The sequence below is a fragment of the Podarcis cretensis genome (genome assembly GCF_951804945.1).
Source record: "Podarcis cretensis genome assembly, chromosome: 5".
Classification (NCBI taxonomy): Eukaryota; Metazoa; Chordata; class Lepidosauria; order Squamata; family Lacertidae; genus Podarcis; species Podarcis cretensis.
In genome coordinates this window covers 98694695-98720695 of record NC_137174.1, presented here as the reverse complement: position 1 = coordinate 98720695, position 26001 = coordinate 98694695, and the positions used below count along the sequence as shown (strand labels likewise).

At 45.0% G+C, this 26001-nt stretch overlaps 2 protein-coding genes across 3 annotated transcripts in view; one reads left to right on the top strand and one right to left on the bottom strand.

Moving 5' to 3' along the window:
- Positions 1-11883, bottom strand: part of HTR2B (5-hydroxytryptamine receptor 2B) — a 202573-nt gene extending 190690 nt beyond the window's left edge. For both annotated transcript variants that reach the window (XR_013839382.1, XM_079978108.1), the window contains exons 1-3: positions 10718-11883; positions 9371-9993; positions 892-1092 (exon numbers count right to left, since the gene is read on the bottom strand). Coding sequence is in view for 1 of the 2 variants with exons in the window: in XM_079978108.1 (XP_079834234.1) it covers positions 892-1092; positions 9371-9668 (499 nt within the window). In the remaining variant the exon portion in view is untranslated. The remainder of the gene's footprint in view (positions 1-891; positions 1093-9370; positions 9994-10717) is intronic.
- Positions 1-26001, top strand: part of PSMD1 (proteasome 26S subunit, non-ATPase 1) — a 97396-nt gene that overhangs the window by 48772 nt on the left and 22623 nt on the right. Inside the window, exons 17-18 of the mRNA XM_079977745.1 lie at positions 16613-16727; positions 20244-20360. Coding sequence (XP_079833871.1) covers positions 16613-16727; positions 20244-20360 — 232 coding nt within the window. The remainder of the gene's footprint in view (positions 1-16612; positions 16728-20243; positions 20361-26001) is intronic.

Sequence of the window (26001 nt, the reverse complement as noted above, 5' to 3'; positions counted from 1 at the left end):
GGCGTCAAGGATTACACCCAAACTCTTAACGGAAGGCAATGGCACTAATTGGGCCCCCACAAGAGAAGGGAGTTGGTCCCTCATCCCCATGCCATCCCGACCCAGCCATAGGACCTCTGTCTTTGAAGGATTTAGTTTCAATCGGCTCCCACGAAACCATCTATCCACAGCTTCCAAGCATCTGGTCAGTGTGTTTGGGGCCGAGTCGGTGTGGCCATCCATCAGCAGATAGAGCTGAGTGTCATCAGCATATTGGTGACAGCCCAGCCCAAAGCTCCGGATAATATGGGCAAGGGGGCGCATAAAGATGTTAAAAAGCATCGGGGAGAGAATTGCGCCCTGCGGCACTCCACACACCAAGGAATGGCGCGACGACATTTCCCTCCCTAGTGCCACCCTCTGTCCCCGACCAGAGATAAAAGAGCACAGCCAGTTACAGGCTATGCCCTGTATCCCCACGTCTGCGAGGCGGTGGTCCAGAAGATCATGATCGACCATGTCAGAGGCTGCTGACAAATCTAAAAGGTAGATAGTATGAAATTTCTGGCCAGGCACTGGGAATGGCCACCTTCGGTTAGAGCGTGGTGCTGATAATGCCATGGTTGCAGGTTCGATCCCCATAAGGGATTGCTGCATGTTCCTGCAATGCAGGGGGTCAGATTAGGTGATCCTCAGGTTCTCTTCAAACTCTATGATTATGCCTGTTTTGCTTGAGACCCCAGCTGCACTTCAGTTTTAGAGATTTCATTCGAGGAAGAGAACCAAGGCTAGCTGATGTCCTCATCGGAGGCTGCTCACCATTCACGCAGCGCCACTTTTCTGGCACCCATGCATTCACACCAGCTGTTAGCAAATGAAAAGCACACCCTCCCTTTGATGCTTGCCACGTACCTATTGAGATCAGCCAGACCACTGTGATTTTGATGAGTGTTGTGGCCCGTGAGTTGTACTGACTCGCTTGGATTGGCTTTTTTATGGCAATGTAGCGGTCCAGTGAGATGGCGCACAGATGCATGATGGAGGCTGTGGAAAAGAGGACGTCCAGAAACAGCCAGACAGGGCACAGCTCCCGCGGAAGAGGCCATGCAATCTCTGAAAAAGAGTAGGAAAGGGTTAGGCTTCTTCTTTGGGGGTGTAAATGAATATGCGACACTATAACCCTCTCCAGTTAATCAGGCAGGAGTTTTAAAAAAGATATTTTTAGTACAAGTAATTTTAAAAACTGCAGGAGACATCTTGGAAGAGGCCTTCTTCCACCTCTCCTGCACTGGAGGAGCTACTTTTAAGATGAGTGTTTGCATCGGTAGATGTGGGGTAGGAGCTATTCTGTAGAACCCTTTCTCAGTTGCAAATGTAAGCACATTTAATCTATTGATTAATCAAGGCTTCTTGAACAGGGCAATTGCCCTGTCTTCAATGCCTTTGAGGTAGTGGCCTAAAAATCAGTGGATTGTGGGCTAATTAAGCAAAAAAGGGCAGCAGCAACTGGTGATCTGTTAAGCGTTAGAGGTGTAGTGTTCTGGTTTTGGGGCACAACAATTCTGGTACATACGCTGCTTTGCAATTAGGTACTTTTTCTCCGCTGTGGTGGCGGCGATCAGGTGAAAATACCGCATCTTGTTGCAACACATGGTTTTCCTTTTCATTATTCAGAATCCCGATTTCTAAATAGGGATTCTTCAGCCCTGTGCACCTGCTAATAATAAATTGCCCCCCTTTCATTTTGTCATGTTCAAATCCATCAGCATCACTATTCCTGTAGTAGCCAGCTCCTGTTCCTTACTTAACGGTGCAAGGTTTGGTTTCTAAGCCAGATTTCTTTGTAGAGAGGCCCTTGCTGTGAATTAGCTGTGGCCTTTTGGGGGATTGCGTAATGACTTGTCTTGGATCAATTGCAATAAAAACGGATACGTTTTGGGGGGCATAACTGTTCAAAGGTAAAAATAAAGTGTTTTTTTTACTCTGGGCATAATCTTGAGATTTTGGACCTTGCTGATTGTGCATGCCCTCTTTTCTTAATCTGTGGGGCCAACACAAGTTGCCAGGATTCTCAGCTTTACTACTACTACTACTACTGTTGCTACTACTACTACTACTAATAATAATAATTTATTATTTATACCCTGCCCATCTGGCTGGGCTTCCCCAGCCACTCTGGGCGGCTTCCAATCAAATATTAAAATACAGTAATACATCAAACATTAAAAGCTTCCCTAAACAGGGCTGCCTTCAGATGTCTTCTAAAAGTTTAGTAGTAGTAGTTCTCTTCGACATCTGGTGGGAGGGCGTTCCACAGGGAAGGGGCCGTCACCGAGAAGGCCCTCTGCCTGGTTCCCTGTAACTTGGCTTCTCGCAGCAAGGGAACCGCCCTCGGAGGCTGGACCTCAGTGTCTGGGCAGAACGATGGGGGTGGAGACGCTCCTTCAGATACTAAGGTTGACAAGGATAATGAATCAACTACTACAGGGTCAAACCTAGTTAAGCTACCTATGGCTTTGTTAAGCAGAATACAGCAAAACCAGATCTGAATGCAATACTCCCCACCTTCCTGGCTGCCTTTTCATTTTGGATCCATAAGCAACAACTACTGTCCCACCTCCTCCTTTTCCCAGGTAGCCTGGTTTACCTTGAGGGAGGCTTCCGGTGTGTCTATAGCTTCCCTACACAAGCCATCCAGTTCCTACACAGAAACCATACAGTCCCGACATTGTGGAGAGCATTGTGTGAGTGGCTCTGCACCTGTGTTAAATGGCTGTTTTTTTATTGGAATATGGTGGGATGCTGTGGAGCCCAAACCACGTGGCAGCTGGTTCTTCCTGCAGCAGCCAGCCCTCCGCAGTCGCGAAAGCAAGGGCTTATTTTTAAAGCAGTCCGCTCTGTGGTTTGTGGGGTATTAATAGTAATAGCAGAGGGAAAAACCCTGGAGCGCTTTTTTTGTGTGTTTTGTTTAAAAAGAGAATTGATAACATTTAAAATGAAGTAGAAAGCGGATGCCTTGTTGAATAGACCGTGAAATGTTGAGCAAACCTTTTTAAAGATTTCCTTTGAGTTTTTATTAGCTTTTTAAAAAAATCTCTCGTTCCCAGAGAACAGTCGTGCCAGAAGAAATAAAAGCTTCAAGTAACCAATTAAATTTGTGTGCTTGAAATCCCGAGATTCTATCTAGCAAGGCAAGCGTTTTCCTGCGCCTTGAACTAATGTTGTTGAGACCAAGTAATGTATGGCCTTTTTGTGTGCAGGTGTTCGCTTTACATGTGAAGAGGATGATGGCTCCTGGCTCACTAGATTTCCAATGAATGATTTCAATGTTTTCTCTCCTTTGTGCAGTGCTGCTTAGACGTTACCTCCTTTCTGCTCATTCCTGCAGGGAGAGAATTTTTGCACTGGAGCAAAATAGCCTCTCTCGCCCTCTTACATCAGAGAATGTGGATTTTTCTCCCGCTAAACTTCTGCTTTTTCTTCCTTTTGTGCTCAGTTTTGAGAGAGGTGGCGTGTGTGTTGTGTGTTTCAGAAAAGTGACTTTAAATGCTTGATATTGAGAGTCATGGCTGCAATTTGAGTGTGGGTGTTTCAGTGTTGGGTGGCCCAGTGAATAAGGCATTGGACTGTCTTCAGCCCAGATCACATTGTGGCTGTTGAGTGATCTTCTTGGCCGTGTATAATATTAACTCTTTCCTCTCTGTAAAATGAGAATAATGAAGAGGAGGAGTTACAGGAGGCAGTGGTAGCGGTGTAGCATCTGAGCTGTGAACTGGGAAGTCCCTGGTGCAAATTTCACCTTGGCCATAAATTCAGTAGGCATCCTTTGACAAACTGCATTCTTTTACTTTCAGCACCTCGCCTTGTGATATGCTAACACTGATCTACCTTACGGGATGGTTGCAACAATTTACATGATGGGTTTTGAACATTTTAAAGCACTATATCAATTCTAAGTGATTATACTGCCCCAGTGACGTCTGCTAAGTAGGGGAATGTCTCATTCTCTGGCCCAGGCAAGCCAAACTCCTTGGTGCTATAGATTTCAGCCTGCAAATCCTCCTACTCTTTGTTGATCATGTGCGTTACAAATTGCGTTGCCTAAATTTTCCAATCAGATAGAAGGAAGAAGAAGAGGAGAGTTTGGATTTGATATCCCGCTTTATCACTACCCGAAGGAGTCTCAAAGCGGCTGACATTCTCCTTTCCCTTCCTCCCCCACAACAAACACTCTGTGAGGTGAGTGGGGCTGAGAGACTTCAGAGAAGTGTGACTGGCCCAAGGTCACCCAGCAGCTGCATGTGGAGGAGCGGAGACGCGAACCCGGTTCCCCAGATTATGAGACTACCGCTCTTAACCACTACACACACTGGCTCTCTACACCACACTGGCTCACTCTTCATTGAAATGATGGTAGACTGTCTTTCAAAGACTCCTGCCTACCATTTACTAGTCTCATTTGGGAACTCTTGATAAGTTTATAAAGAACCCCAAAGTTTCCTTGAATGCCCACTGGTCTAGAAGAGTGAATAGAGTCGAGAGGCACACACATTTCCTCTCTTAGATCTTCTGTATCAACTGTCAGAAATGAAAGGAATTGTGTTTGTATGATGTGTTGAGATTCTGTACAGTTGTGGAAGCACAGAAGTCTTAAAAAGCAGGGAGGGGTGGACCTTATTGGCCGACTTGGCCACAGCTGACACTATTTAAACAGTTATCTGGCTAATGGATTTTTAAGGGATTACTAGCCTTCTAGGAGACTCAGCTGTGTTCTTGCTTCAGTACACCCAGCCCAGGGCCTTTTTGTCTTCTAGCAGTTGCTGAGGAAGCAGAAATACACAACTTTTGCGGCTAGGTAGACATCTTATGAAACATACAGGAAATTGAATGCAGATTTCCAAAGAATAGCAAGGAGAGACAAGAAGACCTTCTTAAACAAGCAATGCAAAGAAATAGAGGAAAGCAATAGAATGCGAAGAACCAGAGATCTGTTCAAGAAAATTGGAGATATGAAAGGAACATTTCGTACAAAGATTTCCATAATAAAGGACAAAAGTGGAAAGGACCTAACAGAAGCAGAAGACATCAAGAAGAGGTGGCAAGAATACACAGAGGAATTATACCAGAAAGAAACGGATGTCTCATATACCCCAGGTAGTGTGGTTGCTGACCTTGAGCCAGACATCCTGGAGAGTGAAGTCAAATGGGCCTTAGAAAGCACTGCAAATAACAAGGCCAGTGGAAGTGATGGTATTCCAGCTGAACTATTTAAAATTTTAAAAGATGATGCTGTTAAGGTGCTACACTCAATATGCCAGCAAGTTTGGAAAACTCAGCAGTGGCCAGAAGATTGGAGAAGATCAGTCTACATCCCAATCCCAAAGAAGGGCAGTGCCAAAGAATGCTCCAACTATCGCACAATTGCACTAATTTCTCACGCTAGCAAGGTTATGCTTAAAATTCTACAAGGAAGGCTCAAGCAGTATGTGGACCGAGAACTCCCAGAAGTGCAAGCTGGATTTAGAAGAGGCAGAGGAACCAGAGACCAAATTGCAAACATGCGCTGGATTATGGAGAAAGCTAGAGAGTTCCAGAAAGACATTTACTTCTGCTTCATTGACTATGCAAAAGCCTTTGACTGTGTCGACCATGGCAAACTATGGCAAGTTCTTAAAGAAATGGGAGTGCCTGATCACCTCATGTGTCTCCTGAGAAATCTCTATGTGGGACAAGAAGCTACAGTTAGAACTGGATATGGAACAACTGACTGGTTCAAAATTGGGAAAGGAGTACGACAAGGCTGCATTTTGTCTCCCTGCTTATTTAACTTATATGCAGAATTCATCATGCGAAAGGCTGGGCTGGATGAATCCCTAGCCGGAATTAAGATTGCCGGAAGAAATATCAACAACCTCAGATATGCAGATGACACAACCTTGATGGCAGAAAGTGAGGAGGAATTAAAGAACCTTTTATTGAGGGTGAAAGAGGAGAGTGCAAAATATGGTCTGAAGCTCAACATCAAAAAAACGAAGATCATGGCTACTGGTCCCATCACCTCCTGGCAAATAGAAGGGGAAGAAATGGAGGCAGTGAGAGATTTTACTTTCTTGGGCTCCATGATCACTGCAGATGGTGACAGCAGCCACGAAATTAAAAGACGGCTGCTTCTTGGGAGAAGGGCAATGACAGGCCTAGACAGCATCTTGAGAAGTAGAGACATCACCTTGCCAACAAAGGTCCGTATAGTTAAAGCTATGGTTTTCCCAGTAGTGATGTATGGAAGTGAGAGCTGGACCATAAAGAAGGCTGATCGCCGAAGAATTGATGCTTTTGAATTATGGTGCTGGAGGAGACTCTTGAGAGTCCCATGGACTGCAAGAAGATCAAACCTCTCCATTCTGAAGGAAATCAGCCCTGAGTGCTCACTGGAAGGACAGATTGTGAAGCTGAGGCTCCAGTACTTTGGCCACCTCATGAGAAGAGAAGACTCCCTGGAGAAGACCCTGATGCTGGGAAAGATGGAGGGCACAAGGAGAAGGGGACGACAGAGGACGAGATGGTTGGACAGTGTTTTCGAGGTTACCAGCATGAGTCTGACCAAGCTGCGGGGGGCAGTGGAGGACAGGAGTGCCTGGCGTTCTCTGGTCCATGGGGTCACGAAGAGTCGGACACGACTAAACGACTAAACAACAACAACAACAACAAAGACATCCCTAACTTCCCTCCCTTTTAAGCACCCTGCAACATGAGCTGCCTTTTTGTTGGCTTCTAAATTAAGATTCCTTGCATTTTTTTAAACTTCGGTTTTAGTAGTTTTCACTCAGGATTAATGGAAGATTAAATTTCAATAATAAAAGAAGACGAGAGCAGAAAAGCAAAATTGTTAGGAAGCTTAAGGCCAGGTTAGCCACTCGCACGACTGCTAAATGTATGAATGGCATATTGTGTCGTTTGGCCCTGAGCAAACTTCAGAGGAGAGAGTTTGTAATCCTTTTTCAGTTTTTTGCTGGTCGCTAATCACTTGCTCTTTTACTTCTTCTAACTCTTAGTGCTTACATTTAATGTTGATCAGCTTCACAGCAGTATGGCAAATCCTGCAAGCTATGAAGATCTCTGTAACTCAAGAGACCTGATCATAGGGAAGCTCTCAGAATGCTCACATCTTCTCAAAGATCACCACTACAAAACAAAATGTTATCTCTCTTGTATCTGGATTAGAAGAAAGCAGTCTTGAAGGCGATGGAGCTGGAAGTTCCCATCATCCCTGACCACTGGTCTGATAGCTAGGGATGATGGGAATTGTAGTACAAAAACCGCTGGAGACCCAAGTCCAGGAAACCTTGATTTATAATGACTGCAAGGCCAAGACTTGCTTGTCTGAGTTAGTCCTGCCTCTGTGCATATTTAGTTTGAGTGATGTATTTGCTATGATCTTAGCCAGTGTAATTTAAGTATGCTGGGTAGCAGTAGAAAATATGGCAGTAGCTTCCTATTTAATGTAGGATATATTTGTGTTGCTTCTTCAAAGGTTCCTCCTCATGATTTGCACTCACAGTTACTCCCTTGGGTAGTTTAAGAGACTGTTACAGAAAAGTTCCCGATTTAATTCTTGCCTTCTGCCATGAAGTCATTAACCAGCTTCTCCCAGAACCTCCCCATCCCACCCCATTGATAAGGGGATAATAATACTGGGCTGCCTTTGTCATTTGTAAGGATCATGACAAGGTATCATATGTGAAGGGCATTGAACACTATAAAGTGTTATTTGAACAGTACGTAATTAAATTCAGTTGATCTCCCCAGACAAGGACATGGGGCAAGAATCAACTAACCCATCTTGCTTTTATCTTCCTTGTACCTGGAGGGACATTCGTGCTTTTCCTTCCAAGCATAAGGACTGTTTATGTCTTTATTTTTTATTTCCAGCTTGAAAACTGCGGCCATAATATGTCACTTGGTTCATTTCCTTTGAACTATAGTTTTGTGGGTTTTGTATCCACTCAGTAGATTTTATCGCTTTTCTTTGCTGGATAATAATTCATAGAGGCCAAATTGTCATAGGGCCTTTTTGTGCGTATGTGGAGAGAAAATTGAACTAATGAGACAATACATGCTTTCCGCAATTTGAGCTTTCTGTATCCTGTCCCCTGGCACTGTTTACTGATGTAGCATTGCATTCTAGTCTTCCTGTTGACTCTTGCTACGAATCAGTAGCACATGGGTACAGTTAGGACTATTGAATGTAGGGGCATTTCCACTGGACGAGTGGGGTACCATACCAATGCACACTTGTAATTGTACATTAGATCATTCTGACCAGTTCCCTGCGTTAAATGGACTCTTGTCAATTATTCCAAGCTGCTAATAGAATTTCAAATTCTGTTTGTGATCTCATGGGCTGTGAAACGAGGACTGGAACTAAGGAGATTTAACTGCTGTGCTGGTGACAGAGTAGTCCTGTCTACCACAAGAGTATGTACAAGAAAACACCTTGCATGGGAGCTGATTCACCAAGACCAGGAGTTGAATCAGTCCACATCCCACCTCGTGGCAAGGAGGTGAAGGCCTTCCACTTCACCCCTTAGTTGTGACATATTAGAGAATTCAGACAAACTGCCATCAAAGTATGATCATGGTTTCACAACCTCATCTCAACCGGCTTTGAACCATGCCACTGAACATTTCCCTGACTTTCATTTGTAGATCCATATTTTGTTTTTAGGAGACGCAGAAAAAATATTTTTGGAAATCTAGCAGAATCTGAGGATAAGGAAGACATTACTGAAAATTCCCCATTGAACTGTTTAAATGAATTTCACATAAATCACTAAAATACTGACTTAGAGTCTGTCTTAACTATAGAAAGCAAAAAAAGGCAAACTGATTGCACTCAAATGAACTTTTATTTCCTTGAAGCTGGAGATTAAATGATGTCAGTATCTTATATCACACATATGGTCTGTGTTATGAATCATTGTGTACAGAGGCAGAAAAGGGGCTTTCAATGGATGGAACGATGCCCATTGGTGGCGATCATGATGAATGTTTCTAGTTTATGTAAAAAAATTTTTTAAAAAAAACTTATTCTGATTTTATAGGAACTGTGTATATTTTCATTTAAACTATGAAACTATCATTGCTGTGTGTTATAACATAGCTGCCCACTTGGCAGAAGAGCTATTTCAGAGTGGTGTTCAGTAGTTCTGATTTTCCCTGAGCATTGGTCTGGAAGAATGAAAGAGGTAGAGTAGTTTGCAGCATTTTGCAAAGGGGTTTAAGGCACCAGAAAGCTCTTAATTTGGTCAGTGCTTTAAAATACATACATACATATATATATATATAGAGAGAGAAAGAACATAACTTCAGAGGATCAGAGTCCAGTACTTACCAAACATGATGGTAAGAAGGGCTATAGGCATCACAAACAAACCAACCAGCAAATCGGCCACTGCCAGAGACATGAGGAAGTAGTTGGTGGCATATTGCAACTTTTTCTCCAAGGATACGGCCAGTATGACGAGAATATTCCCCCCAATGGTGGGGATGATGACCATCAGAATGAGCAGAGCTGCCCAGCGCAACATGGTCCCCTCCGCTGTGATTGGCTGTGCAGATCCATTGCCGGATCCAGACATGTTCACAGGCAAGGCCATTTCAGCACCCGGTTGGATTTGTTCGGAGAGCATGTGTTACAGGGACATACTGAAAATTCTAGGAGCTTGGTCTTCCTCTCCGGCCCAGTGCGGTCCTGATGAAAGACCAGCATCGTAAACTACTCATCTGCTACCACATGAGGGTCTTCTCTCTCTTGTGCAATTTTATATTGTGGTCCTTCCTTGGATGCAGGCAAAGAGTATTTAAAAATGAGTATGCTGGCTTGGATCCATCTCTTTATTATAGGTCCCAATGGTCAGACTGTTCCCTAAAGCGAAAAGCTTCAAAAATGAATGTTGAAGAGTTGGGTAATGAATTAGATCCTTGTGCCTCTCCTCCTGTGCTGAAGAGCTCGCCCTACATAATAGAACATACACATGTCATGTTTTTATTTTTGTTGATGGGCTAGAATTGTTACACTGAACTTAGAGATGTACCATCCGAGTTTTGAGTTTTAAAGGTTGTGATGTTGCAAAAAACTTGAAATTGGGGGGGGGGGAACAGCCCCAGAGATAACTATTTATACTGTTTGGGTACAGCTTTGCTCCCCTTCTCAGTAGTTGAGCTATGAGAATAATTCCCAGTTCTTTCTCTCCGTAAATTTCATTTCTTGAGAGAACTACAGCTTGTAAACTGATGCAGGCTTCTTTACTACGTGCCTGCCTGCTTGTTCATCAGGTGGAAGGGCAGATAAAATCAATTTAGGATTTATTTATTTTTTAAGCTAATAGTGCAATCCTATTCATTTTTACTCAGAAGAAACTCGCATTGAGTTAATGGTACTTATTGCAGGTGATTGCAGGCTAGAACTATAGGGGGGTTACTTGCTCAATGGGAAGACAGCAAATAATAATCTTACCGGAGTTACAGTTTGTGAACTATTTGACCAGACAGACTTGACTTCTAAATCCCTTTTGAGAGGAACCTTTACCAATTCCTTCTCTCTAATAAACAAGCAATGAAAGTGGCCCCCTTGGAATTCTGTATTTGCATTCAGTTTTTTTCTATGGCGATTCTCGATATACAAAGGGCACATTACCATTCTTGCCTTTTAACAGTTTTAAAACGACTGACGCCTTACCTTATTTATCCACTCCCTGGATTTTAGCGGAATTTCCCTAGTCCTTGAGCTGGATCCGTTTCCTCGGAGGACGTGTGTTCCTTATTTGCCGCACACTGGATGCTTAGAATGTCTCCCTCTAATTGCATTGCTTTCTTCCAAGCCAGCCACGCACACTTGCGATTGAATTTCCCACCGCAGTCGGGTTCACTTTGCGATTACGCCGTTGATTTCTTTCTCTTGTCAAGCCCAGAGGAGGAGGAGAATGGCTCGAGTCAGTGGCTCCCTCCCTCCTCTGTCATGCTGCCGTTTTCTTTTGGTAATTTTTACATACTTAAGATGTCCCTTGAGCGCTGACCAGCCCTTCCTCTCTGCCTCTCGCCTTCTGTGCAGCTTCCTCTGAACGTGTATGCTCTGCTGGTATCATCTGTTGATTGACTCATTCCAGTGCACCCAGCTCCAAATGCTTAAAACGCAAAGCAACAAATGAGCAGATATTCCTTCCCCTCCCTCTTTTCTTTTGCATCTGGAGAAGAGCCATGCAAGGTTATTTTTCCTCCCACCCCCGCCATCCAGCTTTCCAAACCTGAAGCACACAACTCTCATCCCCAACTCTGAATGGGTTGATCCAGTCAACGTCGGTCCTTTTCACTTGAGCATGTAAAAATACACTGTTCCCTTTCTCACGGCAGTCAAAAGGTGCTCCCTGGTAGTAGGAGCTTTTTAAGTCTTCCATAAATACAGGGGAAACAACACTGTACGACAATTTATCTGTAATCCACATAGTGCTTCAAGTGCACAAGTCGATCACAGGCCGTGCTTTAATAATCTTCCCAGCAGCCCTGTCAGTTGGGCTTCAATTTTACGAATAGGGAACTGAGGCCGGGAGGTGCCTAAAATCTTGGGTGAGTTTATGGCTTTCGTGTGTACTATTGCTTGCAAATGAATCTTACGTGCATTACCTGGAAGTAGGTGAACTAATCAGTGTTTTTGAAGGTGTAAAACTTTGTTTCCCAATAGATGTTGTGTATTAAAGATAAAGTTGTGGCTAATATGTCAAGCAGTCTGGCTCAACCAACTAGGATTTAGTTTGGTGAGCATGTGCAGTTGTTGCGGCATTTTTTGTTCTAGAGAATGGAGTACCAAGTAGATTCTCAAATTATTGCTGTGATTTTGTGAGTCACAAAAACTTTGGTTTGGGGTAGCTACTCTACAAGTGGTGGGTATTTGGCACGGTGCATATGGAAATACATGGGGGGGGGACCTAGTACATTGTAATGGATTAAAACAATAGTAGGCTCCTTCACATAATGCTTAATTTAAGGAATTCACTGCTACAAAATGTGGTGGTTGGTTATTGACTTAGCTGCCTTCCAAATGGGATTACATTCTTGGGGTGCCATTTTGTCTCTGAAGAGCTGCCCATTACTTCAATTTAGTGCATCCTGAACAACAACCAGCAAACTGACATTTCTAAATCACAGAGAACAGCCTTCTTGCAGCCTGGTGCCCTCCAGATGTCTAGGGCTGGTGGGGGTTATACAGTGGTGCCCCGCAAGACGAATGCCTCGCAAGACGAAAAAGCCGCTAGACGAAAGGGTTTTCCGTTTTTCGAGGCGCTTTGCAAGCCGAATTTCCCTATGGGCTTGCTTCGCAAGACGAAAACGTCTTGCGAGCCCCCCCCTTTTTCTAAGCCGCTAATAGCCGCTAATAGCGCTAAGCCGCTAATAGGGATGCTTCGCAAGACGAAAAAACCGCTAGACGAAGAGACTCGCGGAATGGATTATTTTCGTCTTGCGAGGCACCACTGTAGTACAAAACTTATGAAGGTAACCAGTTTGGGGATGTTTTGCATAGGGCCTGTTGCTTGGCCTAGAAAATGGTAGCGTGTGGCGATTTTTTGTTTAGGAAAACCACTTTTGTCTGAGTTACGCCTGGAACATACTTCCAGAATCCTCTGGGGCACAGACAGGTTGCTCATCAGGAGCATTTAAAGGAACCTCTTTCCCAGCCATGCCATCTGCCCATCTAATTCAGATACGACTCCTCAGACTGACAGGGACTCTCCAGGGTCCCGTGCAGAGCAAGAGCCTTCCCCATCACCTGCTGCCGGTTATTTCTCTGAAAGCCAGGAATTGTCAGGTGCACAGGAGTTCATCAGCAGACAACAAAAAGGAAGGTAGAAAGGGTCCCTGAGGAACGGGTGGTCTCTTACATTGAATGTAGAATAGCTGCCTTGGAAGCAGATACACTTAACGATAATGCCGTCCTTGACAGATAACACTACTTTTGTACATTTGGAGTGTTATGGGCTAAAGCTGTCCTTTTTATCTGACATCCTTGTAAAGATCCAGGTTGTGCCGCTGTTGAGACAGCTGCCATTAAGACGCCGTGAGGCTACTGCAAAATAGGTTCTCATCCCTCCATTTCTAATTGTGGCAACAGGAAATTCACCCTTCCTCCTGTGAGGAGTTTGGTATTCTGCAGGTGGCTTTTCAATAAGTACATTTGTTTTGGAAATTTCCATTATCGGTCCTGTGCGTCTGAAGAATAGCTATTTTTAGCATGTGCAGGGGGCTAGATTTCTGGCTGGAGTGAAAATTAAATGTTTGCACCGTGTTTGAAAGTCTGCGGTTGCCTCTTACATGTTGGGGTCAACTCTTTGAATCATAGAATCATAGAGTTGGAAGAGACCACAAGGGCCATCGAGTCCAACCCCCTGCCAAGCAGGAAACACCATCAGAGCACTCCTGACATATGGTTGTCAAGCCTCTGCTTAAAGACCTCCAAAGAAGGAGACTCCACCACACTCCTTGGCAGCAAATTCCACTGTCAAACAGCTCTTACTGTCAGGAAGTTCTTTGCCACTGTGATGCGTGTGGATGTGCTGTTGCTGCCCCCTGTCGAAGTGTTAACTCTTTCACAGAGGAAAAGCTTTGTGCCTTCAATATTTTCAGAAGGCAAATGAGTCCATAGAAGCTTATGCCATAATAAATGCCTTAGCTCAGCGGTTCTCAACCTGTCGGTCCCCAGATGTTGTTGGACTACAACTCCCATCATCCCTGAGCTCTGGCCTTGCTAGCTAGGGGTGATGGGAGTTGTAGTTCAACAACATCTGGGGACCCACAGGTTGAGAAAGGCTGCCTTAGCTGAATGCTGTAAGACTCTGGGGAACTGAGTAGCAAGTGATAGGATTTGATTTGAGAAGTCCCACGGGACGTGTTTGAAATATCACTCCATTCTGGAACGGGGATGCTCACACGACTTTCCAAGAACAAGTGTTCCTTTGAATTAAAGTATAATTCTCTGGAAAACGACAAACATCATGCGCAAATGGTTTCATGATGAAGCAGGGTTTGGGCTAGCTCAGAGTGTGGGGAAGGACGTTCATTTATCAAGGGCAGGACTCAAATTGCTGTTTCCCGCTTCTGAGCAATTATGGTTTAAGAGGAATGGGCACGCTTGTTGATAAAGAAGAGTGACAAAAATGGTGAGGTCCCTGGAGACTCAAATCCTTGTAAGGAGAGAATGGAAAGCGTTTGGCTTGGAGAAGAGACTGCTTCTGTTGGTTCGAGCCTGGTGCTGATAATGCCATGGTTGCAGGTTCAGTTCCCATATGGGACAGCTGCATATTCCTGCATCACAGGGGGTCAGACTAGATGACCCTCAAGATCCCTGCCAGCTCTGTGATTCCATGATTCTGTGAAATAATAGAATGGCAATCTTCAGGTTTGGATTTAAATGATGGATCAATAATGTGCTCCAAAAGGAAGGTAGGGCCCAGACGAGTGGGTTCAAATTTCAAGGAAATGAGTGTAGATGAAATTGATGGGATCAGGCTGCCTCAGAAAGAGGTCAAGTTACCACCTCTTCTTCATCAGCATGGGTTTGAACTAGAAGACCTTTGAGAACCCTTTTGACACCTTAGCATGGCTGATTTCATGACTACAGTGGTACCTCGCAAGACGAATGCCTCGCAAGACGAAAAACGCGCAAGACGAAAGAGTTTTCCGTTTTTTGAGTCGTTCCGCAAGACGAATTTCCCTATGGGCTTGCTTCGCAAGACGAAACGTCTTGCGAGTTCTTGCGAGTTTTTTTCCTTTTTCTTAAAGCCGCTAAGCCGTTAATAGCCGCTTAGCCGCTAATAGCCGTGCTTCGCAAGACGAAAAAACCGCTAGACGAAGAGACTTGCGGAACGGATTAATTTCGTCTTGCGAGGCACCACTGTAGTGTACAGTACTGGGAAAGTGTGGTTGAGGGGATGTTATACTTTGCAAAGTAGCTGGCTTACAGAGTTCCTGATTTTAATGTTTCTTCATTGCTGTAGCCTTCATTGTTCACCTTTTGTTTGTTTTCATAATGCCAAACTTTACATTCCATTTCCACCCTCTTGTAAGAGGTTTTCCTTGAAGACTCCCATTCATAGCTGTCAATGTTTCCCCTTTTCTTAAGGGAAATTCCCTTATTCCGAACAGGATTCCTCGGAAGAAAAGGGAAAAGTTGACGGCTATGCTCCCATTCATTAAAGGACCTGACTGTTTAAAAGTGTGTGTGTGTTTTAATGCAAGCAGATACAGTGGTACCTCGGATTAAGTACTTAATTCGTTCTGGTGGTCCGTACTTAACCTGAAACTGTTCTTAACCTGAAGCACCACTTTAGCTAATGGGGCCTCCTGCTGCTGCCGTGCCGTCGGAGCACGATTTCTGTTCTCATCCTGAAGCAAAGTTCTTAACCTGAAGCACTATTTCTGGGTTAGCAGAGTCTGTAACCTGAAGCGTATGTAACCTGAAGCATATGTAACCCGAGGTACCACTGTACTGATTCTAGGGTGCTGCTGCTCATATACTGGAATAGCCGACTCCCAGTTACTGTATAAAGCACGGACTCTGCTGCAGTTTAGGCACTTGCTGAATACCTTGTTTGCTTTGGCGTTCGATGGCTCATGACTTCAGCTGTTACAATTTTCAGTTTTTGGGCTGCTGTGTATGCCGTACTGTGCGCATTTTGTTTTTGTACATTACATTCTTTTTACTGCTGTAAACCACGGAAATACGTTTCTAATGACAAGTGGTCTACAAATATTTATAATAATTAATAAATTCTGATCTCTTTATGTGTGTTGAACTTGGTTGAATAATTGCTGAAGTAATCGAAAGGCAAATGTAGTTTGTGTCAGGGCCCTAAAAACCTTTACTGTGAATGTTTAGGTTCATTTATTCAAAGCCTTGTCACCCCCTATCTTCAGAGCAGCTCGTTTGATGCCAGCTTTGAGCTGTTGTTTGAGAACAAAGTGACAAATAGCTTTATGTGCGAGGCAGTTTATCGTCCTCAGGCCTGTTCTAGCTTTAGAAAGAATTGCCTGGTACAGCTTGCCTTCACCCTGAACCTCCGTTCCCATCACCTTTTTATTTACATTACTAGTCAAAGTTGCCTCTTGCAGGCAGCAGCAGAATCCAAGCTATGTTTAGCAGAATTAAGTGTTGCTTCCTTTCCCTTTGGTTGCAAGACTTTGCTCAGTACTTTGCAGCTCTAAAGGTGTGATGGACTGATAATATGGACAGATTAGCTACATATGAACAAATTGCATGTCGACGCAAATTAAGAATGGATAAATATGAAGAAATCTGGAAGGAATATTTAAGCGATAAGGCGGATAGTGGTGGGAAGTAGGGGCGGGGAGAGAGGTGGGAAAATATTGTTTAAAAGGTGTAGTGATAGGTATATCAGTGTATTCAAATCTGAAATGTCAAATTGTTATTAGTGTTATTATGGTTTTTGTTGTATGTGTCTTTTGCGTTTGTTGTTTGTATTGAAAAAATGATTAAATATTTTTTTTAAAAGGTGTGGTACTCTTTACACTTCAGTGAAATGTAATTGCTCTCTTTGCTTTTCTCTTTTTTCTCTCTCTCCTTCAGGACTCCTGAACAGTGTCCAAGTGTAGTTTCCTTGTTGTCAGAAAGTTACAACCCCCATGTCCGCTACGGAGCAGCCATGGCCCTAGGAATCTGCTGTGCTGGCACCGGGAACAAGGTAAGGTCAACAGAGCCCAGGCTTACTGCCCTTCCTCTTCCATCGAGGCTGCTACCTATACCTGAAGAATTCATGTTGGAAGCAACCCCAGAAAGTCCACGCTGCCCAATAAGTGCATCATACTGTGTGCTGCACGTAACCGTGATTCCTTGTGTTAGGATTGCAGCATAAGACTTCAGAATACAGTGGTGCCCCGCAAGACGAACGCCTCGCAAGACGGAAAACCCGCTAGACGAAAGGGTTTTCCGTTTTGGAGGCGCTTCACAAAACGAATTTCCCTATGGGCTTGCTTTGCAAGACGAAAATGTCTTGCGAGTTCCTGCGGGGTTTTCCCCCTTTTTCCCCCCTTTTCCTAAGCCGCTAAGCCGCTTATCAGCTGATCCGCTGATAAGCCGCTTAACAGCTGATCGCTAAAAGCCGCTAATAGCGCTAATCCGCTAAGCTGTCAATGGGCTTGCTTCGCAAGACGAAAAAACCGCTATACGAAGAGCCTCACGGAACGGATTAATTTCGTCTTGCGAGGCACCACTGTAGAAAAATGGATCTACCATCTGATTTAAAGTCAATTTAATGTATAATTTTTGAAGAAGAATACCTCCTATCTTTGTTTTTAGGTGATACAGACACCATCTGACCAGTTATTCCTTCCTAGGAGATAAAAGGGAATGGTTCCTAAAAAGGTGCATGTTCTCTGCGGTTTCCCTAAATACCTGTCAGGGGCATTTCCCAGCCAAAGGAATGCACACAGCAGATAGTGAACTCTTTATTGTCAAAGGTAACATTTACAGTCACTTCTACAACTCTGGATACTGACAGACACCAGTTGAGTGTCTAGGCAGCTGTTCCCAGGCCAATAATCTCAAATGGACTTGAACCGAGGGCCTTCATGGGCCACTGCTTTTCCTCTTAGGCCTCCTGCAGACCAGCTCTTCATCTCTCTGTGCCTTTCCACCATGATCAATTACTGGCTTTTCCTGTCTCTGTGTAAGCTACCCCTTCCTGTTTGCAGACTCCCGTATAACAGAGCATCTGCTACATTCAGCTCACGGATTCTGCTCTGTGCTTTTTGCCCTTTCGTATTCCTGTTTTACTTCATCTTCTGAGGATCTCCTCCGCCTTGCCACACTCTCACATGCCCTGCAGAAGCCTGATATACCCAGATTAACTTTCTGGAATTGATTTACTGTCAACGACTGGCAGCACGCTGACATGTGTGCACTGGGCGAAGGGGGGCTGGAGTCTTGACTCGGGAGAGGGGGGCAGCGGTCTGTGGGGACCTGTACCAGCCAGGAGGCAAGAATCAGAGGCAGGAGAAGCGTCCGAGCCGGAGAAAGAGGCAGGCCAGAAAAGTGAAGGGCCAGGTGCCTCCTCACCCTCGTTTGCACCACTGTCTCCCAGAACCAGGAGAGAATTGAAGAGGGAAGAGCAGAGTCTCCTTTCACGCAGGCGTAGTCTCAAGCAATGTGCACGCAGCCCGTTGGGGGAAGGTACATAAACTGGTGGAGAGAGAATGGAATGGTCCCCTGTTGCTGATGGACCTGGGAATAGCTGCCTCGATGCTAGATTGGTGTTTATAGGTCTCCAGAGCTGCAGGAGCAACTGTAAGTGCTCTTTGACAATAACAAGTTCACTCTCTTGACTGGGAAGTGCCCCTGGGATTTCACTTTGCTTCACCACCCCATAGATCCGTTATGCCCCCTTGTTCAGACTCCTTGGTCCATCTCTTGAAGAGGCATTTCCTTTTAAAGATCTGGATCTTCCTCTCCTCCCTGCGCCAGGGCATGCTCTCTCCACCAGACAGTGATGTGGACTAAGCACCTATGTTGCAGGAAGGGTGGAGCAAGCCCCCGTTTTACCCCCTCTTTGTAGTGCAAGCATCTGCCTGTAGTGGACAAAAATGGTCAGCCGTTTGGTATTCGCAGTCTGAGTCTGTTTTATTTCTCAGTTTGTATGGGCAGGATAATAGAACCTGCTTGGCTGCAGCTCTGTACTTTTTTATTGTTTATTTCTAAAATAAAGGATCTTGAGCATCTGTTTATATCAGTGTGTCTTCCAGGGCCTGCATCATCCTATTTTAAAGGCCAAGTTAATATTTTAGAACTAGGGAGATTGGAAACGAAGTTAAGCTTTTTGTTAGGCCAAAGAGGCACTTCCCTCACGCATCCGCTATAAATAGGCATGAACTCACGCAAGGTTACAGATTAGTCCTGGGCCAATAAATGCACAAAAATACAACTCGGCCTTGTAAAAGGCCATATAGTTAGAGCAAAGGTTTTGGAAAGCTTGTGCTGTGAAAGAAACAAAAAGTTCAGAATAATAACCCCTCGTACACGAAACCTGTACTTCATCAGCCTGTCTTTTATTTAAGACATTGCTTCTTCAGGTGATTTTTAAATCTGATTCTATCAAGGATGCTATAGTAGTTGGATTTCCTGTGTCAGCCTGGTGGGTGGGGGGCATTGGACTGCACGCCCTTTGAGGTCTCTTCCACCTCTCTGATTCTAAGTGGGTCATCAGATCCATTTTCCAGCTCTAAAGTGGGTTAGCGAGTAAATTTGGCATGGAATGTATGCATACTCAGCTGCTACTGGGAACCCCCACAATGCTGATTCAGGTGTGTAGGAGGCTGAGGTTCCTACAGCCCATTCTGTGCTAAGAGTATTGCCCTCTGATGCACGTCATCATGTCCTGGGTTTTGAACATCAGATGTAGAAAAAATACTTTTCCAGGCCTTCAACTAGGTTTGCACCGAATTCCAAGTTTCTGTGTGGTGTGAGGTGGTTTTGGGGGGGGGAGTGTGCAAATACCCAATTTTTCTAACAATCTGAAATGCGTTTGAATTACATAATACCACATTTCAGCTTTTAGTCACATGGAGGTACACAATTTTGATACCCCCATAACTGAGGAACTCATCTATGTGTTTTGGCTTATAAAGTATTTCCATACATTTTAGATATTCCCTCCCTTTCCTCACATGCTTTCCCACAACCCAGGTTCTTAAGTTTTTAGAGGTCCAGTTCAGAGACTGCTCCTTTGAGAGAGGTGAAAGTGTGATTGGGGAATAGGATTTTCTCAGTGTGGGCCCTGAGGCACATCAATGGGTCAACTAAAGTGCATTGATGTTCAAGGAGCTCATCAAGGCTGGTACTGGCGAGACAAAACAAAACTCCCCGTTGCCTAAAATAGGCATCATTTATAGCATCAGATAAATTGCTTACCTGTCACACCTAAGCTTCTAACAAACACATATTTCCTTCAGGAAAGTGTTAAATCTCCCTTCTGTTTTTGAGCTTAAATTGAGGAAATGCTTTTTAGAAAACAGTAATCGCTGTTTTCACACCCTTTGCCCTGTTATCCGTGTGGTGGGCAAATATATCAATCTCAATAAAAATAAGCAAAGCTCTATTCCGTGGCCGCCTTGAAGATCCTAATCTGATAATCCTGATGAAAGCTTGGTGTTTAAAAAGTAATACAGTTAATATTATGTGTGCTCTTCTTTTTTTCTCCGAATAGGAAGCAATTAATTTGCTCGAGCCAATGACAAATGATCCTGTGAACTATGTGCGTCAAGGCGCTTTGATTGCGTCTGCCCTTATCATGATCCAGCAGACAGAGATCCTCTGCCCAAAGGTGAGTAATGGATATTCAGCCAGGGAGGTATGCAAGAGAGAAAAGCCCTTGGCTGAAGGAGACAGAAGCTGCTGCAGCCCTGCAATAGCAGTTGCTTTAGCGAGTGGCATTCTTCAAGGAACAAAACTTCATTTTTGTAACGATATTTGAGTTCAGAAAATTGCAAGAGATGCTTGGGCGTGAGTATCATTATATCAAAGTGTGCCATCTCCAAGGAGCTACCTTTCTTGCTGTCCAGGGGACAGAAACCTCACAGAAATGCTCCCCTTTCCCCAGGCAAACCGCTGAGGTCTCAGTTTTAAACTTGGAGCAGTTTTCATTTTACCGCCTGTTTGAGTGGACTATTGGTCTTTCGGTTTGCATTCAGTAGCATGTTTTTTTTTTACCTTTCCCTGGTTTATGACTTGGCCTTCAGTGCAAGGAAAAGCTAAACAGGAGAGTAAAAACTCTTCAGAGACCAAAGCCACAGGCCCAGCACAGGTAGATGACCAGCTGGATTGATCCATTGCACAGTGATGAAAACAGCAGAGCTCTGGAGGCCTTGGGTGCAAATGTGTTGATTTGATGGGGACAATCAGCATATCCAAGGAATGTTTACTTCTTAATGGGTCGTCCATGCAGAGGAATGTGCTGAAGTTCATTTCTAGTCTCCAGTGGCAAGCAGGCAGCCTCTTGGGCCTCTGATTTTGGCTCAGGAGCACATTTCTCTCCCAGTCTAGATCGTGGGATGGCCACCCACAGTCCTTCCCAGGCTAAATGAAGCTTTGGTTCATACCATGCAGCCCGAAAAGGCTGTGACGGAGCATTGTGTTGGTGACTCATTTTTCAGTACGTCGCTTTCTCAAACTTCCTTGGAAGCGCTGCTCTCTGGGATATTGCCCTGCATTTTTTTACTGAATTTGGAGGTTTCTTTCACTTCTGTATAGCAGGGCTGTACGTGGGCCCATGGTCCATACTAATAAATAGCATGTGTGAGCATATCTTGTGTCTGGTACGAAGGTTTTGTAACTTAGCCATACTGGATTTCCTGGAACAGGCCACCATTCTAAATTGTTGTGCAAATTTTTGAAGTGTAACTCTCTTCTTTAAAAATAGCACCTTGTCCTGGGAAACGACATGTTTGGCTTTCTGGAAAAGGCGTCCTGGATTTAAGTTGTTGCAGCAATGTAAAAAAGTAAAATGCCTTCTCGAAACGGCAGTTTAAAACGTAATATTCTTTCTCAGTGTAGGTTGGGGTAGATTCAGTTTAAAACAACCCACCTGTAGCATAAGACATCTGAGAACATCCACATGTAAAAGCCTTCCTGTTTGTACAAAAGTGCTAAGCAAGAGGCCTTGGCAAGCTTCCTACTAGGTTGTTCCAACTCTCTGATGCATGTAATGTCGTTAGTTAATAGATCCGATGTAAAAGCCTCATCCTGTTCCTTTGCATGTTGGACTTGGGAAATTGGGAGGCATCTACTGAACGTGAGCACAGCTCTCTCCCTTTCCTGCTGCTGCTGCTGCGCTCCCCACATATTGTGCCAGTGGTGCGCTATGTGATATGCAAGACGCAGAAGTGAGAAGCTGCCTGTCTAGAGTTCCTGCAGTCTACAGAAGATGGGCAAGAAAGGTGTACTTTGTAATCATTCCTGGGGCTACGATATGGGGGAATAGCGAAGAGCTTCTGTGGTTCAGGAAAGGCTGAGGAAGAAGGCTACCTTGATCATTGGGGTAGTGTGTCTGGCTGTTAACCAGAAGGTTGGTGGTTTGAGTCCAGCCAGGGGCAGCTGTGGGCAGGATTCCTGCGTTGCTGGGGGTTGGACCAGATGATCCATTGGGTCCCTTCCAATTCTATGATTCTAGGGCTGTCTGTAGTCCAAACTTTTTAAAAATAAATGAGTAAACTGTATAAATTATTTAAATCAAGACGAGTTACATGATTTTGCCTATTTTACATTATTCTGACCCACCACAGACTTTTCCCAGGCAGGGGGAGTGGCAAGGAGCTGAAGCTCTGCACTCTGAACATGGGCTCTTTATCCTGCACCTTTCTTGCACCTGGGACATTTGCCCACACTGTGTCAAGCCTGCCACAAAACCCTTAAGGACTGAAAACTTGATTATTTTTTTAAAAAGAGGGGAGCAAGAGATTCTCAGAAAGCTGAACCAGGTATAACATTTTAATGCTTCAGCTTTCCTTGGTTCCTGTGAAGTTGGAGCAACATATGTTCTCGATTAAGTAAAATGCTGCGTTTTGAAATCCTAGGCAGAGATAGAAAGCATCTTCAGATTTCATTGACCAATAAAACACTGAACAAGTGTGGTCAAGATTGAAAGCAAGGCAGTTGTAAGTGCAGTGTAGTCTCTAAACCAGTATACAATTTTTTAAAGTGCACATGTCATACAAACAATATTGGTGTTTGTTCCTTAAGCTTATCCACAGGATTGGCCCTGCTGCTTGTTTTACTGGATGCAATAGGGGTGAAGCCTCGTTGAAAATATATCTGAATTTTTAAGCCAACCTGTACAAAGAACCAGGCAAAATTATTATCCTTGGTCCACCATACCAACAGGCACCACAGCCAAACACAGTGTGCATCATCCCTATCTATTTCTGAACAAAAGGAGAAGGCTCATGAGGCACTATCTCTTTCTGGCACGTGGTTTGTAAAGCAATGCAGAGTTCTTATCAGGTGAAGAAAGCTCACTGAATATGATCAGCTCGGAAGAGCAAGGCCTGCCTTGTTTGCTAATGGTTTTATGCAAGCCGCTTTGGGATCCTTTTCAGCCGTGGAGTAGGGTGTAAATGCTTTACCTAATCGTCTATGAACACAGCTGAGGATGGGGAAAGTGGAAACTGATCTGGATGAGCTCATGGATTACTCTAGAGAGCAAGTAGAGTCAACTGCAGGATAATAAGCCCTCCTGCTAGATGCTATTGTCTTACCAGCTTGCTGCAGAAGAAGGAAAGAGGGTGGGTATTGGTTGATCCGAAGCAGATATCTGTACAGCTCGGAAGACATGGGAGCAATTAGCATCTTTGATTTTCAAAAGATGAACTAGATCGAGTGGAGAGTTAGTCTTAGTGCAGTGGAGCATAATGTTGGACTTGGACGTGGAAGACCTGTGAAGCTGGACTCACTTCAAGGCCCTGGCAGATCCAGACATTCTTGGCACCAGTACCCCATCCATAAAATAGGAATGATGAATTTTCCCTTGAGGTGATGGAAAAACAGAATTAAATGCAGGGCCAGCCCAAGACATTTCTGCACTTGAGGCGGACCCCAAAATGGCTCCCCCCTGCCCACCAGGGAAGAAAGGGTAAGAGAGGATCTACACCTATGATCGGGAACAAGGGAGGAAGCAAATCAGCAGCAAGATCTGCTGGCCCAGTGGATTCTGCCGCCTGAGGCAGTTGCCACGCTGTGCCTCATGGGTGGGCCGGCCCCGATTAAATGTTGTGGGGGGTAGGGTTGTGGCACTGCAGTAAATGCAGCCTGCCGTGGGGGATTCAAACCCAAGCTGCTTTTGCTCTGCATAGCATTACTAAAAGACCTGCATCTAGCCACACAAGTCACATTATTTTGCAATTGGCTGTGTAAATTGAGAAGTTGGGTTGGGTGTTGGATCTGAATCGGGGAGACCTGGCTCCAGCTCCCTGCACATGCATGAAGCCCACTGTGAATGGACCTGGGCAAACCTACCTGGACCCCAAGACGTAAGAGATAACACAAAGCTTTTATATTACGCTGAGCTCAAGCACACACTCTCTGCCTGTGGCTTCCCACACTGCTATTCCTTTGGCTTCTTTTTTGCTTTGGAGCCCCTTCCATGGTGCTGGTTCTAGCCTCCAGAAGACCAGTTACCTGCTCCTATGTAGGGCTGCCTGGGAATTGAGATCAGTGTCAGAAGCCCTTGCTCTCAGCGCCATCTCAGGAGACTCAGCAAGTGAACATGACCCTTCATTGCCCTCCCAGTTGGAACTGACACAGCTCCCTCTTCATGTGGCACCTACCAGAAACAGAACACACCTTTACTTCAATGGGGGCGGGGTTTCTTTGTGAGTGAAACTAGCCAAGTCATATTCTTGCTAATTTTAATGTAGAACATAACCGACTCTTGCAGCTGCCAGGCTTGTGTTTTTGTTTTGTTTTTAAGTTTTTGGTTGCATTTCTTTGCATTTTACTGATCATATTATATCAGTAATATATCCCAATATTCTGTGGTATCCAACGAGTGTGTCCTGTCAACACAAGGATCAACGCTTGCTCAATTAAATAGATGTAAGGGCCGTGCAGTGATTGGGGGAGGGGGGCACTTCCATTGTGCAAGCAGAAATCCTTACACTGATAGGACATGCTAGTTGGATTACCATCCTGTGCTTTCATGGTTTTGTTGTGTGCCACTTTGATTACTTTTAATAAAAGGGCAGGCTATATGTTGATTATTAACCTTCCCTGCAGTAAGTGGCCACAGCGTTGCTGGTTGCTGTTGCCTTGGCTGGTGTTGTGGGGCCTGCCCTCGGTTCACTCAGGGCAACGGGGAGGGCAAGCAAGCCTGGCTGATGCACCCTCAGACATTCCCTGGAATCCCTGCGCTCCTGTGGCAGGTAGCACAGCGTTCCTCGCCAAAAGGATTGACGCGGACTTCGGCAGCCGGAATGCAGAAAATGCAGGAGCCGCTGCTTCTGAGCAACATCACATAGTCCATAAAGCCTGACAGTTGCACAATGGAATGGCAAAAGTGCTTCATTTCCAGGAGCCGCTATGAGCTGTCGAGAATGAGCCTTCCTGACAGTTGGAGCTATAAACTGAGCTGCTGTGTTTGGGGAGCAGCCTTCTGGGCCTGTATTTCATCCCTGGCTCCACTGCAAGTTAGCTGAATATAACCTGAGCGGCAAATTCAGTGGGCAGCTATTGATCACATCCTCTTGCTTCCTCTTATGAGCTTCCTTTTGAAAAGTGGCGCTGATGGACGCTCCACCAAGTATCAGTCCAGCAAGAGCAGGGGCTCTTAAAGACATTTTCAGGCAGCAGTTGGGAAGACCTCCTTTGACCTGCAGTGCATCTCAACCTGGCCTGGGGGAAATAGTGCCCTGGTTTCTCCCTTGCAGCTGCTTACTGTGGTAGCTTAAAGTGGGGGACACGGGTGGTGCTGTGGTGTAAACCACTGAGCCTTGGGCTTGGCGATCGGAAGGTCGGCGGTTCGAAGCCCTGCGACAGGGTGAGCTCCCGTTGTTCGGTCCCAGCTCCTGCCAACCTAGCAGTTCAAAAGCACGCAGTGCAAGTAGATAAATAGGTACCGCTCCGGCGGAAAGGTCAACGGCATTTCCATGCGCTGCTCTGGTTCGCCAGAAGCGGCTTAGTCATGCTGGCCACATGACCTGGAAAAACTGTCTGTGGAAGCGGACAAATGCCGGCTCCCTCGGCCTGTAGAGCAAGATGAGCGCTGCAACCCCAGAGTCGTTCGCGACTGGACTTAACTGTCAGGGGTACCTTTACCTAAAGCAGCAGAGGTCAACCAGGTGCTTAGAGGGTATTTATTTTCTGCATTTATGTCTCACCTTCCTTACATCCCAGAAGCCAAGGGTTCCCAGGCCGTCCACACATCTAGGCACTGACCAGAACTAGACCTGCTTAGCTTCAACAAGCTTGCGGCC